The 10,635-nt window shown below is 43.2% G+C and overlaps 1 protein-coding gene across 1 annotated transcript in view; it reads right to left on the reverse strand.

Moving 5' to 3' along the window:
- RAD23B (RAD23 homolog B, nucleotide excision repair protein) overlaps positions 1-10,597 on the reverse strand; it is a 37,470-nt gene extending 26,873 nt beyond the window's left edge. Inside the window, exon 1 of the mRNA XM_032095653.1 lies at positions 10,413-10,597. Coding sequence (XP_031951544.1) covers positions 10,413-10,478 — 66 coding nt within the window. The 5' untranslated portion in view covers positions 10,479-10,597. The remainder of the gene's footprint in view (positions 1-10,412) is intronic.
- Positions 10,598-10,635: the final 38 nt, after the last annotated feature.

Consider the following 10,635-nt stretch of genomic DNA (forward strand, 5'->3'; position numbering starts at 1 on the left):
TTTCACCATCCTCACTGTAAAAAATCCCTTCCTTATATCTACTCTAGACATACCCTTTCTTAGTTTAAAACTATTATCCCTTGTCCCATTGTAACAGGCCTGCTAAAAAGTCTGTCCCCATCTTTCTTCTAAGTCCCTGTTTGGCACTGGAAGGTTCTCCAAGGTCTCCCCAGAGCCTTCTCTTCTCCAGCCTGAACACAGCTCAGTCTTGTATCCAAGCTCTCTCAGCTTGACTCCATAGAAGAGGTGTTCCACCCCTCTGAACATCTTCGTCACCTCCTCTGGACCAGCTGACACAGGTCCACATCTTTGATGTGCTGAGGACCACCAAGAGCATGAAGCCCCAAGTTCAACAGGACTGCACCTAGGAAAAGTAACTCGGCAGCCACAGGCAGTTTCAGCCTTGTTGGATACACAGGAGACTGTGCTTCAGCTGTACAATCCCTTTCCACAATCCTAAAATCATCTCTGAATACTAATACTGACATAATCTTTATTATTGTGGTGGCCTAGGTCAGCACAGACTAAGGAATACGCTAATTACTATGCAGTAATTGGATCCACGTGAAGGTATTTATTGCCTCAGTGAAGTAGTTATCAATGCAAATAACACCATGAAGTTACAGAACCATGGTGGTCTGAACATAAGAACAAACTACAGGTTTGCTTCTAAAGAACAGAGACAATCTTTGACTATAGCTTACCATTAACTTCGTAATTCTTGAAAAGACTGGAAATCCTGAAGAGAAAAGGCTGTTACAGTTTTCAATGCTGGTCTTTATTCTCTGCCATGTACATCAATGAGTTTAAGAACAGATTATATCCTAAACTGGAACACAAATTACTTCAATTCTCTGGCTGACAGCTTACAAAAACCTGAAACAAATTTAAGCTTAACATAACTGAGCCAATTTACAGTATTTTGCTATCTATGTCCAGAGACACTCTGCCATTTGCAAAAGGAAAGATCATTTACATAGGTCTCTCATTTAAATGGACATTCACTCTACTGTGAACTTTCGCCATCCGAAGATACCTGATACGTTAGGTTGACTGACAGCAGCACACCATGAGCTCCGAATTACAAATTAAAAACTCTATAATGTCATTCCACTTGCTCCTTTAAAACTGAAAATACACAAAATAGTCGAGTAATTTCCAGATTACATTTGAGAACATTTCAGAACATTGCTTAACTGCTTTATAAAGAATAGTGATTTAGATAAGGGAATGTGTCATATCTCAAATGAATACAATGAACTGATCGCATCACACCTATTCAAAAGAACAAACAAAAGGACTTAAACAACTCTTAACTACTACAGCTTGAATCTGCAAGAAAATGCAGTCAGCTGCAGACTTCATCATTCTCCTGTTAGAGACAGGAGTTCAAGAAATACTCAGGCTAAAACAAAAAGTGCTTGCCTGTTCGGGCTTTCATCACTGCCTAGCCTAGGAGGCCAGAAACACATCATTTGCAGAGGATACAATACAATTCTCAGAATAAAAAAAGGAATAGATAAGATCAGATACATCGATTCTAGCAGTAACATTCCAGTGGCACAGAACTTCCTGTTGTAGCTCTAACTAGAGTGACTGAAGACTTAGTGAGAAGTAACTGTGCCATTAATTCTGCTAAGAGAAGAAAATGCATGAGGGTGCAACAATCTGTATGTCAGACAGTAGTCTGATCCACCTTTATTTAGATTTAAACCATAGATGTTCCATTTTCAAGGAGGAATTACAAAAAAAAAGGCAAAAAAAGAGAGAGAGAGAGAGGGAGAAGCCCTCTCAATGCTTTTCAGAAAGACAGCTGCATCTTCCAGCTGCTGGTGCAGTGAATTGCTGAAAAAAGCAACATCCCAAACTTTGCCTCTAGCAAATTAGGTTGCTGAGAACCTAGACTTCAGCACCACCACTGGTTCATGGTCATTAAGTGAAAATTAATTTTGGGGAAGCACACCCAGCACATTGATCTGTCAAACTGAGAAATCATCCATAGATTATGATGCATTTTTCTCATAAATACAGATCCATAAACCTAACCTTCAGGCTTCCTAGCTTTATTCAACCTGATTAGAGTTCAAAATGTATTTCAGTCCTCACCAAATCCCATTTTTTCTCTGCCCTTATAAAATTTCACAGCACAATAAAGGGAGCCTGTACTTTATGGCAATAAGTTTAAGAATGAGCATCAATTCATCTACAAACACTTTACCCTGAAGATTCAGAAACAGTACACGTACAGGTCAGGATGATTTTCTTCTGTCCCCTATGAATTTAGACATGAAACTCTCCCTACTATTCAGAAACTGAACAGAACACAGTGTCCTTGAGAATATATGCCATGCAATCTGTTTAATAAAGAGCTAGAGCTGATCAACTGCTAACTGAAAAACCGAGGTCTTCCAAAGAAATACCAGTCATCAACTGCATCCCAGACAGGCATCCTAAAAATGGGATTTCATTAAATCACTGGTGCTGAGTTTCCCAGTTGTTCCTTGCAGTCACTTTCTGCCAGCTAAGCAACCAGGGCATGCTGGGTTCCATCCAGGCAAGCAGCTCCCATTGATCAAACACCCTCCTCCTTCCCTCTCTCACAGCAATTTTTATTTCTCCTACCTCATATAAATGCTAACACAGAAGAGGCAAAAATCCTCAGTTTATTCAGAGACTCATTTCATAAATCCTAATGTAAAAGCGAACAGGGTACTTTCATTGGTTTTAATGTATAATTACACAGGCAAGACAAATTTCTGAACTTCTTGAGATGTTGAGAGAAACTGAATACAAAACTGGAAAGAATCTCTTGTGACATCAAGCCACAAACCCACCTTCCACACCACAATATTCATCAGGAATTTGATGCACCTAAGGACAAGTAAGGTTGTTTGCTACTTCTACCAGGAGGCTGCTACAAAGTTTACTCTGATGTTGGAAGTCTCTTTCTAATTTCCAGCCCAAGTTAATTCACAGACTATTAATACCGATTCGTTCTCATGCTGATGTTCTAATTCAAGCATGAGTAGCCTTCCCACATCCCATGATGCTAGCCAGTGTAAAACATTTACACAACTTTACCAAAACTTATGAGTTAATAAGTAGATCTCTTCAGTTTCCTTTCATGTCAAGAGTCACAGTTCTCCACAGGCTCCAGGCACCTCTTTCCTAAGGTAGAAATTCATTCCCCGTGGGAACAGGCGGCCAGCACACTCGAAGCAGAATAGCATCACTACTCTCCCTTTCAGGATCTGTGATCTTCAGGGCTTCACCTTTTCATGAATCCAACTCCAAATAATCTATGCTGCTCATTTGAGAGCCATGTACCAGAGTCTGACCCTCAATTAGGCAGCCAGGTACTAATGTTAAACTTTGTGTTTGTCAATGCCATCATGCTTCTATTGATTTGTACTCAAATACTTATCAAATGAATAAAAGGACTATGAAGAGATGGATCCCAAGACCAACTCTGAAAGACCTTCACTACCAACCTGCCTACTGCTGAACTGCTTCTCTTTGAGAAGAAATGCCGCACAGAAGTATTTTTCTTTTAATCTACCTTATAATTCTCTACCACTCCATGTTTTTTTCTGTAGTAGGCTAACAGGTTTCTCCCAGACTTTGGGAAAAGCCACAGTTAGACAAGGACAAAAGCTTTTACTCCAAAGGGCTTTACTCTTTTCCTCCTCCCTGAGAGAGGGCATCATAGTCCAGAAACTTGCTTAGAATATAGGCTTAATATTCCTGAGTTTTCTCCTCCCACTGCCCTTGCAAAAATATTCACCACACGTTACACTGCTATACAGACACTGCTCAAAGTCAGGCGAGGACAATGCAGCTGTGTCAGACAATAAACCTGCTAATGAAGCAACAAACTGACCAGTGCAACAGGTTTTACTACCCTTAATCAAATTCCATGATCAGCAACTGATTAATGACAAATATTGTGCCTGCTACTGAAAACACACAGAGGATAAGAAACTAGTTAACTCCTAAGTCAATGCTTTACAGTACTTTTACTCTAAGAATGCATTTGGTTCCAGCTACTTCTTTCTACACACTATGAAAGCAGCTTTTTCTGGCACAAAACTCCATTTACAGTGTTCTCTTATATTGTCTTTCTAAACAGGGCACTCGCATTTAGTCAGGATGCAATCATGGTGGTTATACGCACAGATCGCTGCCCTACTTCAGGCCTCAAAGGCACAACAGATACAGTAACTGGGAAGAATCACAGGAGAGGAAGAGCCTCGTGAATCCAGTCAGGTTTACAAGCTTAGTAAGTGCATGGAAAAAAACCCAGTTGTACTCAAATAAACAAGGCATCTAGAATTACTCCAACATTTAAAAACAAACAGCATAAAGCATTCATAAACTCCTGTATTTACTTGTATATACTGTGCTGAAGTTTGCATATAAAGAAAGAAGCATTCTCTGAAGAAAAATAGTCTGGAATTGGCAAGGTAAAAACCCAAATTTAGCCCTGACATTTACTTTCTATGCAATTACCTCTGCCTTTCTAATTTCCTCTACAAAATTGAGCTCATCTAAACGCAGGTGAAATTTATAAGTCTAGCAGTTGTTGTTATGCACTGCCCAGAGATCAACAGAAATAATTTCTGATCTCAAAGCTGGCCTCCAGGCCTCCACATGCTTCTGCCCTGCATTTCAAAAATGATCTAAGCCCTGCCTGAAAGAGGAGACACCAGGGCCAGTTTTCTGATGCAAAAAAGGTGACTAGAAGAGCTACATTCATGCAGCTTTGTACTAACACAGGAACACAAATTTCAACCTAAAGTAGAGTTTTCTGTTTTCTGCAGCTTGAAGAAAAGCAGAAAGATGGACAGTCCTGCTTTTGAAGCCACAAAGGCTTGTTTTAGGGAGAAAGCTTACATTCTTAGTGGTGACCCTTGCATGGTCTTGTTGATTAGCACAAAAAACCCTCCAGTAGCTTTAGGCAGGCAATTTTTACAACAGGCAAATTCCCCACAAACCGATTTACAAGTATAAAAGTGACACAGTCACCTGAGTATGAAGAAAACTGACAAGTCATTTCAATTAATTCTAAAAAGACACTTAAAAACCCCTTTTCCAATACTGCATGCTGACCAGCCAGTTGGAGGGGTGCCTCTGACACAAAAACATAGGGAAAGACAAAGAGAGGGAGAACCAGAGTCAGTGTGTAGACAACACTCTGTGTGCTCACAGCCAAGGCAAGCCAGCCCTTCCCTCTCCTTTTCCCGTTCCTTTGGTGCTCCCTGCAGGGCAGCACACAGAGGACAGCCATCCTTACAGGCACTGGGTAAGACATGCTGCACATCACCGTGTCCTGTGAAATAAAGAGTGATTTGTTTCACTGAGTCCACTCCACCCAAGGGAACCGTGACCAAAGAGGCAAACCTCGGTGGGAGAAGACATTGCCAGCCATACCTTTTAGTGCTGTAAGTTTGCACCACCCAATCTCACACCTACAGATATCCTTTCCTGTGCTTCAGGAATTCAAATAAAGTATTTTTTGAAAGGTTTGTCGGTAAACACAGCCATTTACGCACAAGGGCAGCAATGGGGCTCTAGACAGTAGCAGGATCATCTGCTCATACTAACTCTTTTTAATTAAAATGTACTCTCCACTTTCACCAAGTTTCAAAGGGAACACCTTCCGGCCTGTTGTTATCCATATCAAGGACAGATACCCTTGCTTTCCAATCATATCTGCAAAATAGACCTTAAACATATGTATAGAGCTATCCTTAAGTGTGCACAGGCTCTATATTTAACTTCTCAGTGTACTGGTCACCTTGTGAATGGTGGCCCAAGAAAGTTTAGATTTTGAGAAATACAGTGCACAATACTGCCAAATTAGTAAAAGTATAAAGCTAACTTTGCTGACAGCTAAACTGGATAAAACATTCTCAATAAAATAGCTGAAAAACTATGGGCAGAGCCATGGCATTTGAAAAACGGGTAACATGTAAAAACACATTCCAATATGAATAAAATAATTTAGTTGTATTAAGTAATTTATGCTATCTTATCCTTTCCTTTATTAAATTAAAAAAAAAAAAAAAAAAAAAAAAGAAAGTGTCACCCTGCCCAAAGGTCTTTGGAAATTATATTAAAACACTCACTAGAACTTCAGGAAAATATTCCTGAACATGTGAAAGCCTAGCCTTCTTCAGCCAAGAATCAAAACTGCCTTGCTTGAAAATCCTGACTCTAGCCAGGAAACAGAAAAGGACTATCCACCAAAGAAAAGCAGTAGCAAAAAAACCCCCAGAGAGTTAACTACCCAAACATGAACTGTAACAGACCATAACTCGAAAATGCTACAGTCTGAGAAGAAAGTATGAAAATAATGAAAAAAACCCCGCATATACTCTTATTCTAGTGATCTCTGAAGTTACAATTTTGCAGAGTCATGTATCAAACCACAAGCAGCAAGTACAAGCCCTTCCAATTCACACCTCCTCTGCCCATGCAAGCACACACTCAGTAATATAATCCTATGGAGAGGCAAGAACAACAAAACAATCCCCTAGAAAAGCTGAAAGATACCTACTGTACAACCCAAGGAGCAACTAGAGAAAAATACCAAGACTTCAAACAGAAAAACACCTTTAACCTAGAAGGGTACTTCTGGATTTTGAATTGAGCACTCTTCCTCTAACCACCAAAATGATAAACTCCCAGGGAAATACAAAAACAATCCTCTTACCCACAACTTCTGTAGGATTAACCTGCACTGAAACACATGTAGGAAGGAGGCTGTCAAGAGTACATTCACAGGTTACAAGCCCCGGAGTCAGCTTTCACCATTTCACCCAGCAGTAGTCTCTGATTCTTGCAGAACTGTTGCAAAGTTAATTCTTCTGACACAGTAACATTAGCACCCAAAAATCCCCATAAACACATTTAACAATAAACCATACACATACTAAGGACACACCAGAACACAGCAGAAGCTCAAACTTCCACAACTAAGTGTTCTGCTGACATGGTGTTAAACAAGCTGGCTTTTCCTGGGTGTTCAAGTGCTGTGGTGGAACAGTGAAATCCGAAAGCCCATATTATGTGACACAGACTGTGGCCGAAAGACTGCTGACATCCTGAATATTCCTTGCACTTCTCTGCATTTTGACAACCAGGTTTTTAGGTTAACAGCACAGGAGCAGCTGAAAACAAAACAGGACAGACTTACTTTTGCCTGGTGTTTCACTTCAAAAGTTAAGAATGTTTGCTGAAGATTTTTAAAACCCTGCTTCACGTCTACATAGTGATAACTACAACAGAAATGCCACATTCAGAAGCCTACAGAGTCAGCACTGTCACCTCAGACAAGAGATGTGGCTACACAGGTCTGCATCAGTGTCAGGCAGTGCTTATTATTTGCTCCTAACACAATGTTTAACATATTTACTTTCTCACAGCCAGGCAACAAAAAGAAGCAGCAGCTTGTGCAGATGGATACATGCTTCCATTTCCCCTGGTTAAGGGTGAATGCTCAAACCCCGAGTGGCCCCAGTCAGAACACCAGAATCATCACAACGGGTAAATCCACCCCTGTGTGGAGCTTCATGGGTGCAACACAAAACTTAACAAAAAATAGCCAGGCCTGCAAAAATTTCTCCACTTGATAACAGGCCTTCTCCAGTAACAGGGCCTGAGGCTAAATCTTTTCATCTTCTTTAGTCAGTCAGGAATATCTGACAGTCTTCACCTAGTGCTTTGGCAAGCAAGGATAGCTTTAAGTGTACTTTTTACTCACTAAAAATACTCAGCTGGCCAATGTTTTAAAACATAACTAAACCAAAACTAGAGTCACACTATTGAAGGCAAGTTTAAAATTCAACTGTGTGATTCAACAGGAAAAAAAAAATAAGACCAGTTGGCTAATTAGTTATTAGGAAGCGTGTTGCTTCAAATTCTTACTGGAGGTTGGTTTAAATATTCCTTACTATGGATGACAGCTCTCAGTTACAAGCATTAAGTCTTGTCAGAATGCTACCTTGCACAGTAACATCAAAGTCTCTCCAGATTAATTTGGTAATGAGAGTAAGGGGAGGAACTGCTAGAAACAGAAAATCAGTTTTACAGAACCAGAACCCAACTTGAGAGCAACAGGTTTCCCGTGTCTATCACTACTACATGATTTTTGGCCTTGTCACAGCACAGGGCAGAAATCCAAGCAAACAAGCTTACCTCTATCTGAGAAACACACACATGGTCCAAAGACTAAAAGTAATGTTTCCCAAACTCCACGAAACACGTTTCAAGGTGTTAGGAAATTAATCTAAGAAACCAGCACACTTAGACAAAATCTCTATATTTCAAAAAATCTGACTGAGAACTTCCAAGCACATACTTGTGACACTTCCTCAACACAGTACATTTCAAAGCATTTGCTGATTTTAAGACTCAGTTTGCAACTGAAGGCTCAAAGTGTTCTTCTCTTTACTAAGTTATAGGATTTTTAACACTTCCAACAGCAATTTCTTTGTAATTTTCTAATGTGACACGGAAATTTAAACATTTTTTCCCCTCTACAGCTAATAATAAGATCAAGTCTTTATCCTGCTCTTTTTAAAACAAAGTTCTCCTCAAAGTCTACCCAAATTTTCCCTACCTTACCACCCATTTCTGGCCAAACTCTGAAGTATTATGCTCATGAGGAGCATCTTTATTTTGAGCTACTGTAGCAGCCACATTTATAAACAGAGGGTGCAGTCTCATTTCCCACAATCCAACTTGTAGTCATTGCATTCTGCTGTCTCATAAACTGGTGAGGGCTTTGACTGGCAACATTCCTTCAGTCCTCTCCTTGAATTTACTTCCCAGGACCTTACTGAATGCAGAAAACAAGAGAAAAAGAAAAGAGAGTTTTCTCAGTAACAGCAAAGACTTCTGCTTTAAATATTTGAAGGTTTCTGACCCATGCTTCTCCTAGGCATTTGCCACGTCCCTCAGTCATAATGGTAACCCAAATGAGGTCTTGATCCAACTTTTAACTGTCATCCTTTATTTTTCCTAAGATAGAAGAGAGTAAACCCACAGACTTTATAAAACCAGATACAATGTTCCATAGTTTCTAGAGCTTCACTGCCCACCAGTCACAGGAAAGCTTGCTGCAGACAATACTTCAGCTGCCAGCCTCCCCAGATCTTTCAAACCAAGGCCACAAGTGTGTCTGGACTTGGCTATCAGAGTGACCATCCCTGCTCAGACAAGTGACAAGGCAACTTCCAACCCTGCCAACTCACTTAGGGCCCTTCCTCTCATCTCAGAACACTGCATTTCTCCGAGGATTTTCCAGCAGATGCCGTGTGCCAGAGGAGAACATTCACCTGGAAACAAAACATGTCTCCTCCTCACTCGCAGCATCATCAGACACACACAAAGGCACCAGTGAGGGGGAATAAGGCTGCTGTGAACCCCACCGCATACCCCAACACCGGCTCCACCAGGGTCAGCAGAGACTCTCCCGCACTCCCTCCCATCCTAAGCACAGACTGATTAATCACTGCAGCTCGCCCCGTGAGGCCAAACAATAAACCCTGCCCGCGCTCTCCCACCTCCACAGCACACACCTGCCCGGGCACACGGCGATGCACCTGGGAGCAAACACCAGCCCCTCTCCAGCCCACGCTCCTGCCCCAGCAGAAAAGCCCCACAACTCTCCCAGCACTTCCCTTCTGGCGGGAATCCATGGGAGGATGGGAAGGACCACCACGTTTTCCTTCTGCTGCACCCCCAGCCCCACCGGGGAGAGAGATGCTCTGGCAATATCCCCTCTCCCAGTGCTCCCATTATAAACCAGCAGCGATCTGTGCCCCACTGACTGCTAACCCTCGGCCCGAAAGGGAAAACTTTCGCTTCCTATAGCGCTCCTCTCCTCCCCAGGACTACGTGAGCTATTTATTCCCCCTCCCATCTCCCGGGCTATTTCCCCTTTCCACCTCCTGGGCTATTTCCCCGGGCTATTCCCCTTTCCACCTCAGAGCTATTCCCCCTTTCCATCTCCCGAGCTATTCCCCCTCCCACCTCCGGGGCGTTCTCCTCAAAAACAAGGGGGGAAAAGTCCTTCCGCCGGAGGTTTGGCCACGGAAACCCCTTTCCTTTGGCGATGGGAAGGCACTCTTACCGAGAAGCATCCTAAGGAAAAGGGGTCCCTCATCACCTCCGGCTAAGCTCACCCCCTCCCCCCGGCGCCGAATCACCCAAAATCATCCCGGGCGGGCACCGCATCACCCCCGCGGCCCCAACCCCTCATTGAAGCTCCGACCACCTCCACCGGAGGGGTCCGTGCCTCCCTTTCCCCGGGGGCGAGGGGACAAATCCCCGCATCCCCCTCCACGGCCGCGTCCCGGGGGTGGGGTGGGGTGCGGGGGGGGAAGGGATCCCGGGAATGGGCGCACCGTCTCCTCGGGGTCGATGTCGATGCGGAAGGTTTGCTGCTGCAGGGTCTTCAGCGTGATCTGCATGGCGGCGGGTGCGTGCCGCGCTCCGGCCGCCCTCGTCCCTTCCCCGGGAAGAGGTGGTGGGGAAGAGGCCGGGAAAGGGAGGAGGAGGAGGGAGGCGGTGTCGGGCTCGGCGGGAGGGGGGGACGCGCATGCGCCCTCTGAGGCGGCCGGCACGGCG

The sequence above is a fragment of the Corvus moneduloides genome, chromosome Z (genome assembly GCF_009650955.1).
Source record: "Corvus moneduloides isolate bCorMon1 chromosome Z, bCorMon1.pri, whole genome shotgun sequence".
NCBI classification, from domain to species: Eukaryota; Metazoa; Chordata; class Aves; order Passeriformes; family Corvidae; genus Corvus; species Corvus moneduloides.